The 13,921-nt window shown below is 32.9% G+C and overlaps 1 protein-coding gene and 1 long non-coding RNA gene across 4 annotated transcripts; both read left to right on the forward strand.

Moving 5' to 3' along the window:
• Window positions 1-3,135: 3,135 nt before the first annotated feature.
• Window positions 3,136-4,264, forward strand: LOC134692361 (uncharacterized). The gene is made up of 2 exons (XM_063552816.1): window positions 3,136-3,405; window positions 3,964-4,264. Exons 1-2 carry the CDS (start codon window positions 3,395-3,397, stop codon window positions 4,262-4,264), a joined length of 312 nt encoding a protein of 103 aa, XP_063408886.1. The 5' UTR covers window positions 3,136-3,394.
• A 290-nt stretch (window positions 4,265-4,554) lies between these two features.
• LOC134693820 (uncharacterized) lies at window positions 4,555-13,862 on the forward strand. 3 transcript variants are annotated; one of them, XR_010102487.1, is made up of 3 exons: window positions 4,555-4,688; window positions 7,066-7,230; window positions 12,427-12,772. It is a non-coding gene; the product is annotated as an uncharacterized LOC134693820 (long non-coding RNA). The 3 variants fall into 3 exon arrangements; XR_010102488.1 differs by lacking the exon at window positions 4,555-4,688 and adding an exon at window positions 13,533-13,862 and having other exon boundaries at window positions 6,932-7,230; window positions 12,427-12,575; XR_010102486.1 differs by lacking the exon at window positions 4,555-4,688 and having other exon boundaries at window positions 6,932-7,230.
• Window positions 13,863-13,921: the final 59 nt, after the last annotated feature.

The raw sequence follows: 13,921 nt of genomic DNA on the forward strand, positions 1-13,921 counted from the left end.
TGACACATAAAGTAACAACTATAGGTCACAGTACAGCCTTCAAGAATGAGCAAAGTCCAAACCGCACAGTCAGCTATAAAAAGCCTGGAAATGGCAAGGTAAATCAATTCAAAAGAGAAAACTTACAGCCTGATAAATGAACCAATAATGAGAGAAAAACAAATATGTAACACATAAACACAGTCTGCGACGTTAAGCGGTAGCCCGAAGCCCGTGTCTACTTTAATTAAGCTCGGACTAGTAAAAAGTACACTGCCGATAGTCTGACCGGTCTAGTGCATATCTGTGTGCACTTTTTTAATCGTTACCGTAAGTTAACTGCCGAATGTGTCAATACAACGCCATCGAGATCAATAAACTGATACTCACTTCCTTGCAAAAGTAGCGTAAACCAGTTTTTACGGTCTCCCTAATAACCGATTGTTCAAAATAAATTAAAAAAAAGCGCAAAAACGGTCAGTACCACGTGTTTTCAAAATTTCAAATTTCGGTAGTTATTGATTAATTTGTGTTGCATAAACTAAATAAAATATAATCATAACAGAAAATAAAAAAAAAAATGTTCATTTTTGCATCGGAAGACATTAATTCGTAACTGTCCGCTTGACATCTTGTGTATTTAGACGATTGGTTATTAGGACGACCTCGGTGACTGGTCACTGGTTACCGTTAATTTTATGAAGAAGTGGTGCCAGTTTTGTTTTCATATCGAAAGATAAAAGTACACACATAATTTTACATCGTTACATGGCTTCATTGTTGAGGTGGTCGGATAGTGCGAGACCTGGAAAGGCACCAAAAAGACTGTCTCGCACTTCCGACCAAGTTACAGAAGCAAAGAAAAAATACGAGGACAAGCGCGTCAGAGAGTTCAAAACCCATTGGATGGACGGTCGTCCCTGGCTCAAGTATGATAACGAGAATTCCGTTATGTATTGTACATACTGTAAGGAGCAGGGAAAGGGATGGAAATTCTTATCTGGGTGTACGAATTTTAGGATTGACACCATCCAAAATCATGAAGTCAGTTCCCCTCACATCAGTGCAACATCTGTTGCCGAGAGGCCACTTCCTCAGAATTCACTGGCTGCAAAGGCCATTAACTCTATAAAACAAACTGAATATGACAGACTTAGCATTCTCTTTCGTAATGCCCATGCTGTTGCTAAACATCATCTTAGCTTTAAAACTTATAATGTTATATGTAAACTGGATCAAGCTAAAGGTCTTGATGTTGGCAATACATGTAGCTACCTGAATGACAAAAAGGCCTGTGAATTTGTCAAAAATATAGCCAGTGTTTCCAGAAATGAGACCAGAGACCTTTTGAAAAAAACACCATTTCTGAGCCTCACCTGTGATGGGTCATCTGACTTCATGGGGGATGAATATGAGTCATTGTGGGTAAGAAGGGCCCAAAATGGAAAGATAATTGAAAAGTTTTTAGATTTGGGTACTGCTGAATCTGCAGGATCTCAGGACATATTTAATTACATGAAAGCTGTTTGCTTTGAAAATTCAGAGGACAATACCAACCAACTGTGGAGTAAACTTATTGGCTTTTGCTCAGACGGTGCATCAAACATGCAAGGTAAATTTATTTTTTAATTTATTTATTATGTAATATACAATGTGGATGGGGTTGGAATGGGCTTTGCTCATTGTTGAAGGCTGTACGGTGTCCTATAGTTGTTAATGACTGTCAGTGTCATTTTGGTCTTTTGTAGATAGTTGTCCTATTGGCTATCATACCGCATGTTCTTTTTTATATTTACAGTAGAAAAAATGGTATCCATGTTGTAGACTGTACTATGACTTATAATGGTTTACTTTTACAATTTGTGACTTGGATTGAGAGTTGTTTCATTGACACTCTGACTCATGCCACATTTTCTTATCCATATAGATAAAATAATGAGGTGTAGATACAGTTATTTATTTTCACATGTGCTTGGTGCGTAGCAAATGTGTATATGTTCTCTGTAGCTATATGTGTGACAGTGTATGTACGTACTAGTTTATAAACATGAAATTCTTCATTCATCATGTTCATATAATATAAAAAATAAAAAATAATGGGTATAAAGAAAAGACAAATGACCTAAAAAATTAAAAGAATATTATACTGAAACATGTGTAATGAAAGAACCTCAATCTAGACCTTCATATTGATTTAAAGTAAACATGGACCGTGGTAAACATATAGAATTTGAAAAAATTCTAAACATGATAAAGGAATTAAAACATTTTTACAGTATATGATTAAAATTAATTTAATGTACAGTGTCAATGTAATGTTACAAAAATAGTTTGTTTTAAAGACATATTTTTTTCAGGTATAAGAAATGGTGTGGCTGCTTTGATGAAAAGAGAAAACCCAGAAATAGTTGTTACTCATTGCTTGGCTCACAGAGTTGAGTTAAACTTTAAGGATGCTATATTAAGTCATCTAAATTGTATGATAAAACCATAACTCTTCTTCTTGGTAAGTTATTATGTTTGGCAATAAAACAATTAATAATTATCATGATTAAAAAGTCCTAGTTCATTCAATTCAAATGCATTTAGCTTATTATATTTTACATGTATGCATATGCAATGTATGTCATGCATTGATGTATAGCAATTTAATGTCAAAAATTTATACATATACACCATGGCATACATTGTACCCTTATTTATTAATCATGTAAATTTATTTACATAAAGTCTTACAGAAGATGTCTTAAGTCAAATTTTCAAATAACTATTTTACAGGTCTTTACTACTTGTACCGCAGAGGTCCCAAACAGAAGAAAGCCTTAAAACGAGCTTTCAGTGCACTTAACATGACGAAAATACTTCCAACCGGTGTAGGAGGAACTCGTTGGATGCCACACATGCTTAGAGCAATAAATGTTATTATCAAAGGTTACAGGGGATTTAAAGCTCACCTAGAAAGTGCTTCACATGAAAATCCAAAAGCTGAAGGACTTGCCAAAATTTCGAACTGATGTAGCGGTTGTCACATTCATGTTAAATTTAAAGGTATACATGTAGAATACTAAATCATTATTAAAAACATACATTTAGAAGTCAAAATATTTTTAAGATTGCTTTATTGATTTTTGGTTTTCTTTATCTTGACATGTCTGTTTTGATTTTTGACAATTGTTACTACTCTTATATGTACAATGTAATTACTGCTTTACAAATAATGAATGTGAATATGAACTGCATATTTAAATTTCCATGTATATGACAAACTTATATATGTATTGAATTTTAATTAATTGCATTTCATTTAGGAAATCATATCACCTTTAAACAGACTATCCTTGATTCTGCAGAAACAGAACCTAACATTGTATAATGGACATGCACAGATCAAAGCAACTACAGAAGTTCTAAAAATATGCAAACCAAGTAAGTTATCTTGTAATTGCATATATGTCATAGCATAACTGTCTCTGATTGTACAGGTTATAATATTAAAGTAATTAAATAAATACCTGTAATCATCAATATCTCAGTCTATAAGCAAATTGTGTTTTATGGTGCAAGCAAAAATATGTTTCTCATTTTTTAACATGTTTAATGAATAAGTTTTTTTGTCATTTAAGAGTATGGGGACCATGAGATTCATCTTGTAAAGAAAAATCTCAAGTCCACCTTAATTATAAAGGTCAGGCATGGATATAGAGGAAGTTAACACAGAGTGGGCCTTTTTGAAATCTTTAATATATCAAAGGTAATTAATGTTTCTGCTCATTGTTTGGGTTGTTGTCTTTTTGGCACAATGTTTCCATTCTCTATTCTATAAAAACCTAATTTTAGCTTAATGTTACCTTTAGGGTAAACAACTCCTAACTCTGTATTCATTTACTCCAATTTTTTGCCTTGAACATCTTAATATTTTTAAAAATAAAATATCCATATATGTCTGATATTGAATATTTACAATTTTGTGTATTAATTTTTTAGGTACAGTAACAGACTTATAGATGGTGCCTTGACATGGGGATCTGTGTTTGAAACATTCAGGGATGGCCTTGACAATATAAAGCTTGTTATAGATGCTCTGCTCAGTCTACCACCAACAAGTGTCAATAAAGAAACTACATTCAGCAGAATCAAACTCAGCAAAGGCAAGAGGCGGGGTCATTTGAAGACGGACACATTGAAGGACTTGATCCAAGTCGAAATTGAGACTAATAATGTTGAGCAGTTTGACCCAAAGCTGGATGGTAATTGTTCATTCAAAATTATTTTTTTGTCTGCATGACAGAAAAAATTGGATAATATTAGCTCAAAGTTGAATTTATTCCTGTTTACTTATTTTCAATACTTACTGTCCTCAGTTCACTGTATCATTGTATGCCTTTTAAAACACATACTTAATGTCTTATGTATTTTCTCCCATGCTGTTAAGCTCTTTCAAGACAAAGTTTTAATAAGTTTAAGCTCCACTTTGATTACATATTAGTCTGAATAATTGTAAACTTAATTAAAATTTCTGACAAACACTGTTTATTTTTTTTAAATAATTTGTACTGTTTCAGATTACCCCTTCAGACAGAAGAAGGAGAGTTGGCTATTCCAGACCATCACGATTAACCGAGACACTCCAAACAAACACAGTCGACCAAGAAACTGTTGTGGTTGGTCATGATGAGATTGATACACCAGCTGCTGGTCAAGACATCCAGGTATTTATTGTATTTAAAATACATCACATACATTGACATAGTTCATAAAAGCATTCAAATATTTGTAATTTAAAAAAAAAACATAAATACTTTTAAGAATGAGAACCAGCAAAGATATAAATTTCTGCAATATCTTAATTCTAATACACAACACAGCATAAATTATTTTTCTTTGTAGAGAACTAATTACTATATATCATGCAAATTATTATAGTCCAAAGTTGTTGTAATTATTATACTCCCGCTTTAAATTATACCCCCGCTTTAAAAAAGGACCCCCGCTTTAAAAAAGGGGGGGGGGGGGGGGGGGGGGGTGGGGTATACTGTTTTACCGCTGTCTGTCCGTCCGTCAGTCCATCCATCAGTCCGTCCGTCCGTCCCACGAAACTTTCGTTACATTTTTCTCAGGAACTACAATACAAGGATTTCTGAAATTTGGTTTCAGGGTTTATCTAAGTCAGCTATACCGTGTGATGCATTTTCAGATTGATCACTTGACAACTTCCTGTTTACCGAACACTTGTATGATTTTACACATGATAGCCAAGTTGAAAATTTTCGTCACATTTTTCTCAGGAACTACAATACAAGGAATTCTGAAATTTGGCTTCAGGGTTTATCTAAGTCAGCTTTACCGTGTGATGCGTTTTCAGATTGATCACTTGACAACTTCCTGTTTACCAAACACTTGTATGATTTTACACATGATAGCCAAGTTGAAAATTTTCATCACATTTTTCTCAGGAACTACAATACAAGGATTTCTGTAATTTGGCTTCAGGGTTTATCTAAGTCAGCTATACTGTGTGATGCGTTTTCAGCTTGATCACTTGACAACTTCCTGTTTACCGAACACTTGTATGATTTTACACATGATAGCCAAGTTGAAAATTTTCGTCACATTTTTCTCAGGAACTACAATACAAAGATTTCTGTAATTTGGCTTCAGGGTTTATCTAAGTCAGCTATACTGTGTGATGCGTTTTCAGATTGATCACTTGACAACTTCCTGTTAACCGAACACTTGTACGATTTTACACATGATAGCCAAGTTGAAAATTTTCGTCACATTTTTCTCAGGAAATACAATACAAGGATTTCTGAAATTTGGTTTCAGGATTAATATAAGTCAGCTATACCGTGTGATGCGTTTTCAGATTCATCACTCGACAACTTCCTGTTTACCGAACACTTGCATATTTTTACACTATTAATATTATCCACTTGCGGCGGGGTATCATCAGTGAGCAGTAGCTCGCAGTTTACTTGTATTCAACCATGATGTACATCCACATCAAATTGAAATGATTAATATTACAAGGTTTTAATATATATTTTTTTCTGATGATTGTTATCAACCAAGAAGAAGATTGCAGTACAGATGAGGATGAGGACAGTGGTGAAAAAAGTGAAGATGAAAATGAACTTGCTGAACAGGAGTTGTTCAGCAAATTGAAAAAAATCATGAAAAATTATGAAGAATAAATATATAATCAATTGATATAAGCTTTCTTCTATTTTTGGTCTGCATCAGAAAGGGTGATCTCTTTAACTTTCCAAAGTCAAATTTGAATAAACAATATGTGATGGCAAGGGGTTTATATCTACATGTATACATTTAATTTACATTTACATGTTTGTCTTCAATTCAAAGAATGGAGTCAGTTTTGTCAACAGTTTTGAGAAGGTTTTTATTGAAGGAAAGTAGAATTTTTCATATAATATGGAGAAAAAACTCTACATTTTTGACAAGATTTATACACAAAAATGTAACCTCAGAATGCAGGATTTTACATCTAATATTCCAAAATTTTCTGGGGGGGGGCATGCCCCCAAACCTCCCTAGCTGGTTCGGATCACTTAGTGATCCTCACCGGGGACACAGATTTTATCCGGTCCAGTACATATAAATTCAGGCTAGTATTTTTTTTTTTTACTACCCCATAGGGCTAGTTATTCAAATAGTTTTTGGCACAGACTGTAAACAAACAACAACCACTGTATGTCTGTACTCTAACTATTTATTCAGAAAAGAAGATGTGGTATGATTGCCAATGAGATAACTCGCCACAAGAGACCAAATTGACACAGAAATTAACAACTATAGTTAACTTTAGATTGCCATAACCAAATGTTAGTAAACTGTTATACAATGCTTATTACCACTAAACACAATCAAGTTTGAATATTTGGGGGCATCACTTTAGTCGTTCTAAAGTTATGCCCCTTTACAAATGGTAAAATTGCTATTTTTTTTAGTTTTCTTCCTATTTCTGTAGTTTGCCTTAATCTAATGTGATAAAACTTTTATACAATACTTTTTAGTTATTTTGTGTATATTTAAATTGCAGAGTAATGAATATCTTATATTTCATAGGGATCAATATACAGGGATATTGCTACTCTGAGGCCCATGCAGGAAAGTCATATTGTGATTCAAAGATGGCAAATAAGCGCAAAAAGATAAAAAGTTGGGTTGCAAGTTGAAAAAAAAACATTGTAACAGCAGCTGATATGAAAACTGTCCTTGACTCTAGAACAGGTAAATTAACAAAATGTACATTGTTCAATCAGAAAACATAATTACAACACAAACTCACCGTGATCTAAATGTGACCTGTTAAAATAAGCAAATCTGGTTCTATACACAATTTCAGAGACAGTCTGATTCTCTTTAGTAAATTTCATTTCACAAATAAATCTGACATGATAATGACAAAATGTTAGACGAGTCACAGACTCAGGCTCACATACACATCAGGGGCGGATCCAGCCATTTTAAAAAGGGGGGTTTCAACTATATGTCCCCATTAAAATGCATTGATCGGCCAAAAAAAAAGGGGGGGTTGCAACCCCAAGACCCCCCCCCCCTGGATCCGCCAATGCACATGTTACATAACCCATATTTAACAGAAAAAATTAAAGCATTGGATAAAATGATCCATGGCATGTTGTTTGAAGCCCCATGTGTGATATTATATTAAGATAATTTTTCTGGTCTGTGTATCCATCTGCTTGACTGTTTGTCTGTCTGTTCCTTATTATACCTACCCCCACAACAGAATTTTATGATACTTGGTAGATAATAAGGACAAACTATGTAGATGTGCATATCAACAGGAAATTACGATTCAATTTTTTTCTAGGAGTTACTCCCCTTTGAACTTATTTGCTTTAACCCTTTCATGCCGAATGTATCCTTTTGGCACACCGGTGTAGATGCCGAATGTATCCTTTTGGCACACCGGTGTAGATGCCGAATATTTCTATTTTTAGACGGTCCCAGTGCAAACAGTAAAAATAATGTTTAAACATGTTTCTTGAACCCGTTGCTTCATGGATGTTATGATAAACATCAAATGCATTCGATATTTTAGTATCGGGCGTAAAAACACTGTTGAAATATGTTTTTTTAAAGATTGTTGAGGGAAAAAAAAACTCGTGAAAAACAAAATGGCGGAATCATGGTCAAGAGTTTCATTTTGAGTTGAAACATTTAGAAAACTTGACCTGCGGTCATGAAAGTGGCTTAACTTGAACAAAAGTAGTTATTGTACGTATATTTTGGAGTTGTGAGAAGGATATTTGTAAAACAATCTGAAATCGAGACTTTGATTGTCGCCATCAGGTGCACGACTGTAAATTATTATTTCTCGTTGCCGTTTGACAGTCAACCTTTCATTACCGATTGAGTCAGAGTCATGAGTCTGTAGTGCTACGGGTTTTCTTTCTTTTTATTGAAAGGCTGTACTGCAGTATGTACTACGGTCGACAAAACGAAAGTCCAATTTCATTTAAAATAGAACTGGATATTGACAAAATTGACAGCTGAGTCTATAAATAGTGTGGTTCATAAAACACGTGTTGTTACATCTAAAAGCTTTATTATTTTACATAAAAGTGGTTTCGAAAGATGAGACAATATTCTGCAATCTTATTCGTATTTTAATCGAATGTAAATTTATTTTCCATGATGTATCTCGTCTTGTGACAGAGGTTTTTAAAAGTCTTGTTCAGCATACAAAAATTTTAGATTTTGTTTTGTTTTGAAAAACAAATTATGTTGACCAGAGACATGTATACTATATATGTCTCTTTGTTGACAGAGAAAAAAAATACTGAAAAATGCCAAGATGATTATTTTATTTTAACAAATCGTTTTCTTTCTCATTTAAAAAAATATTGTAAAAGAAGGGAAGTGGAAATAGAAAAATTGTTTTGGAAGGGAAGGGAAAATTATTTTTTTAGAATTGGGAAGGGGGAAAAAAAATTTGCTGAAGGGTAGTGATTTTTCCCCAAAGTGAAATAACATAATGTGTTGTCTGCTGCTTCTGATTAACCTTGAGATTGCATCATTTATTATTGTAAAATAATACTGTTCCTGTATGTTTCTGAAAACAATAGGGGTTCAATTTTTTGTTCTGGAAATTATGAGGAAGAACTCCCCCCTCATGTTGCACACACAAAAGATGAATGACCAGTGTAGCAGTGCCTAAAGTTTATTACAATTTGTAATGCCAATATAAGCAACCATTTTTAACACTAGGAAACATCTTTTTCGTGTTCAAAAAGTGACTTTAAATGGTATATAAATTGCTTCTTCTCTCAGATGCCAAGTCATATACATGTAGTAGTAAAAAGTAAGAGAAAAAAGTAATCAAATTTGAAATGGGATAATGTACCACATCAGGGTCTTGTAGCTGTCACCTTGTAAGTCAGCTTCTTTAAAAATTTACACTGTTAATGGGACTAGCACACATGATAAGCAGGGTATCTTCATACCACATTAATATATAGGCTTATATTGTAAGTAACACTTGCTGCTGGATGCAATAGATTAATTAATAGACTGGTTTAATACAATGGTTATATTCTAATAACAACCTCACTCAAGTAATTTTTATTCACTTTTTGACAAATCATTCCATTAAATAACCCAACAGTATTAACAGAAATAAAAAAAAAAACAGTTTCCATTGTCCTCACTCAATTTCAAAATCAAAATTTATGATATGAATCCTCCTTTTCAATGAGTACACAGCAATATAAACTAAAACAAATTTCATAGCTTCCAAATGTTATTACAAACTATATCCGCTCCCTGATGTAGCTTTCCATCAATGAATTTTAAAACTGAATTTTGCAGTAAAACATGTACATGATTTATTAATTTAATCTCTTTTGGCAATTGTTTTCAACGACTTGCATCTGTGTGTACATACCATGAGTTTAAATAAAACAGTACCCAGTAGTTGTCTGCATATTTTCTATCCTTTTCCTCTACTGCATGTGATTAATAAATTTAACTATGATGAAAATAAATTTATAAAATATTAGTTATCAGCTTTTGGTATTTATTTGTGCTGCTTTAACAAACATCAGTTGATGTATTTGTCAATTTCATGTTATCTTATACATCCTTAATTTTGACTACTTAGTTTCAACAATTTTCAAAAAAATAAATAATTCAGTAGGCTCTTTATCTTGAGATCTATACAGCTGAATATTTGCTTATTTCTTGTACATTTATTTATGCTTAAATATTTTTTATATATTATAAAACCACCATGACCCAAATCAATTTTTTTGGAAATTTCATGGATTTAGAACTTTGAAAAAAATCACTTAATGGGTTTATTTACTAACTTTTATTTATTGGAAAGCTTTATCTCATTCACATATGGAAGAATTATGGCATTACTGGGATTAAGTCATAAAGTAAAGAAGTCCCATCGATTATTATTGCAGTTAAACAATATTTTTAACTAGTTCAGTAATCGCACATCAACGCTGGGGGTATTATACAACTCGTCTGGAAGAGTTATTGTCCGTTATCGAACCCGAGTTATCTTTCTTCTTTCGTAACCGTAAACAAATGGCGGCCAAAAATCTACGTGAACGACAGTCTCGATTTACAAGTATTTTTGCCAAGAAAACGAAAACGGAAACAGGTTTTGAAAGAAAATAATTCAGTAGCTCATAGAATTAGAATTTCGAATCACACGTGTGCTTAAGAAATGTTGCCGAATGGAAGTGAAAGTGATATACGGTCATGACGGTAGGCAATGACAAAAATTATCTTCCGACTCAATCAATCTACGTTTTCAACACACGTTTTTAAGGTAAACTAATTTTCACTCTATGAAAAGGTTACGGACGATCAACCTATGATATTTATCTACATTTTATGAAAATTTGACCGCATAACTCGCTACGGTTGCTGAGTTTTCAATGACCCAAACTACCAGGTCGTTTTTGCTGAAGCACATGTCAAATTAATCCCGGTCAGGCAAATGGCTCGTGCAAATATATTTCGGCCAGGAAATCCCGCGAAAAAAATAAATTCAGTAGCGAAAGTGTTAATGTACTTCTGCAAAAGTGTCATTGCAACTCCTCTGTTACTACACAACAGAACTTCATGAAACTTTGTAGATAATAAGGACATACTATGCAGATGTGCATATCAACAGGAAATTATGATTCAATATTTTTTCTTGCACAATTTTTTTTTACTTACACTTACTATATTTCTTTAATGATAATTTGGGGATGTGGGGTATGTCCAGGATTTTGGCCAACCAACCAAGATGGCTGCCATGGCTAAAAATAGATGATAGGGGTAAAATGCAGTTTTTGGCTTGTAACTCAAAAACCAAAGCATTTAGAGCAAATCTGACATGGGGGTAAAATTGTTTATTAGGTCATGATTTATCTGCCCTGAAATTTTCAGATGAATCAGACAACCTGTTTTGAATTGGTAATTTTAAGGAAATTTTGCTGTTTTTTGGTTATTATCTTCAATATTATTATAGATAGAGATATTAATAACTGTAAACAGCAATCATGTTCGGCAAAGTAAGATTTACAAATAAGTCAACATGACTGTAATGGTCAATTGACCCCCTAAGGAGTTATTGTCCTTTATAGTCAATTTTTAACAATTTTCATAAAATTTGTAAATTTTTACTAACATTTTCCACTGAAACTACTGGTACAAGTTCATTATAGATAGAGATAATTGTAAGCAGCAAGAATTTTCGGTAAAGTTAGATGTACAAACACATCACCATCACCAAAACACAATTTTGTCATGAAACCATCTGCTTCCTTCACATAGACCAAGGTGAGCGACACTGGCTTTTTAGAGCCTCTAGTTTGAATAATGTTATAGATAGAGATAAACTGTAAACAGCAATAACGTTCAGCAAAGTGAGTTCTACAAATCAGTGAACAGGATCAAAATTGACAATTGACTTCATAAGGAGTTATTGCACTTTAAAGTCAAATTTTACAATTTTTCGTAAATTTTTGCAATCTTTTTCAAAAATCTTTCCTGAAACAACTGAGACAAATTTAAATGTACTTGGACCCAAATAAACATTATGGTATTTATTTTTTTTTTAAAATGTAAAATGTGTCCAGTGACCCTGTCTGCCTAAAACATGGCAGACATGGCTAAAAATAGAACATAGGTAAAAAATGCAGTTTTTGACTTTTCCATACATGTATCTCTGAAACTAGAGCAAAAGTATAAAGGTTGCATTATTCCATGCATCAATTGTAAATAAAAATATCATGTGAGCAACACAGGCTCCTTGGAGCCTCTAGTTTAAAATGTTTTTCTTTTCTTCAAAATATCATGTTGATCTATGCTGTAATGTACACACATTTTGTTGAAGTTGAAAACATGACCTTTGAAACGGTTTATAATTCCCCTCATTATTATTTCTGTTTACAGGTGTTGCTGGATGTCAAGTCTCTAAATGTGCTAACAACACCTCATAACACAAACTGATTACACACAAGTTAGAAGGAATAAATGATTTTAATGAGTTGTGAGTTGAAAAAGATGGTATACTACTGAGGAAAGCCTACAACATCGGCAAGGTAAAATTTATTCCTAATAAATCCATAGACCAAATGGATTTTGGTAAACGACAGGAAAATAAAACAGAATAATGTGTGATAATATCAGGATTTGATTTACCTGTTAATGTAACTGGAAAAATCAAAATGCCTAAAACAGTTGGTGCAGTTAATCTCCATGAAGGACCAGAAATAAAAAACAGAAAATGGTGAAGACTCATCCAGTTAACCTCTCGTCACTCAGAAAGTTCTGATTATATGCTGTTCTTTTGCTCAAAAGTTGGCTGTGTCATTAGATTTGCTACCTTAAATTGACTTGAAAACCATCTATTGAGGCCTAAATTAAAATATTGTTTGTTTGCCCTTTTCCGACCCTAAGTTTTGAAACAGGGTAGGTAGGTAGGTAAAATATTTTAATAACCACTTGTTTGTATTTTACCAATAACCATGATTACCATGAGAAATTGTTCAGCATTTATTACTGTTTATGTCTGATCAGTCCATAGGTGGATTTTTGAAAGGTCAAATTTCTGATCATATGGGCTATCCAATTTACCAGCCAGTGATCATGGTGATAGTCCAAATTTCCTCCTCATCAAGTCCTAATACAGGACCTACCTGTTGTCTATTTATTTGTTCTTGTCTTGAAAGTGCATGAATTAGTTGCCACTGAACATTAAACAACCAACAATCAATTAAACTTAAGGTTAACAGGGGTAATGCCATCTGTGGTGTTAAAATACATGTAACTACGCTAAAGTCTATTTTTCTTTGCAATATAATGTTTTTTCAAATGCTAAAATTTTATCTTTGTATACATGTTTGCTAAAATTTTATCAATTTTCTGCAAAGCTAAAATTTTATCTAAGTTGTGAATGCTAAAATTTTAGCTTTTGGTCTGAAAAAGAACCAGCTAAAATTTTAGCTCTCCTTTACATTACTTACTGATTTAAGCTAAAATTTTATTTTTTGCTTCAGGACTGATGAAGATTGCACAGCAGAATAAAAATGATTGCTCATTTGGGATTATCTCTTGTCCTTGATATATAGTTAAACAAGTGCAGAGATATTTTTGCCTGAGCTTTTGTTCTTTTTCATCAATGTTCAGAAAGAAGAAATATAGAAGAATAAAGAAAAAATTGGTAAGTTTTTGAATATTGATAAAGTTATAAAATTTTGAGGTAAAATTTTAGTTTTTTGCAATTTTCTTTAAAAAATCTACACTTGAGAAAATGAGACAGTCTCAAAATATAAAATCCTCCCTTTAAGGGAAAACTTTAGCAACTTCAAACTGCATTGAAAAACAAAGTCAAAGATGGCAATATGATTGGGTGAAATACAACTTAAATAGGAATTACTCGTGTCCA

Source organism: Mytilus trossulus, chromosome 12, assembly GCF_036588685.1.
Source record: "Mytilus trossulus isolate FHL-02 chromosome 12, PNRI_Mtr1.1.1.hap1, whole genome shotgun sequence".
Classification (NCBI taxonomy): Eukaryota; Metazoa; Mollusca; class Bivalvia; order Mytilida; family Mytilidae; genus Mytilus; species Mytilus trossulus.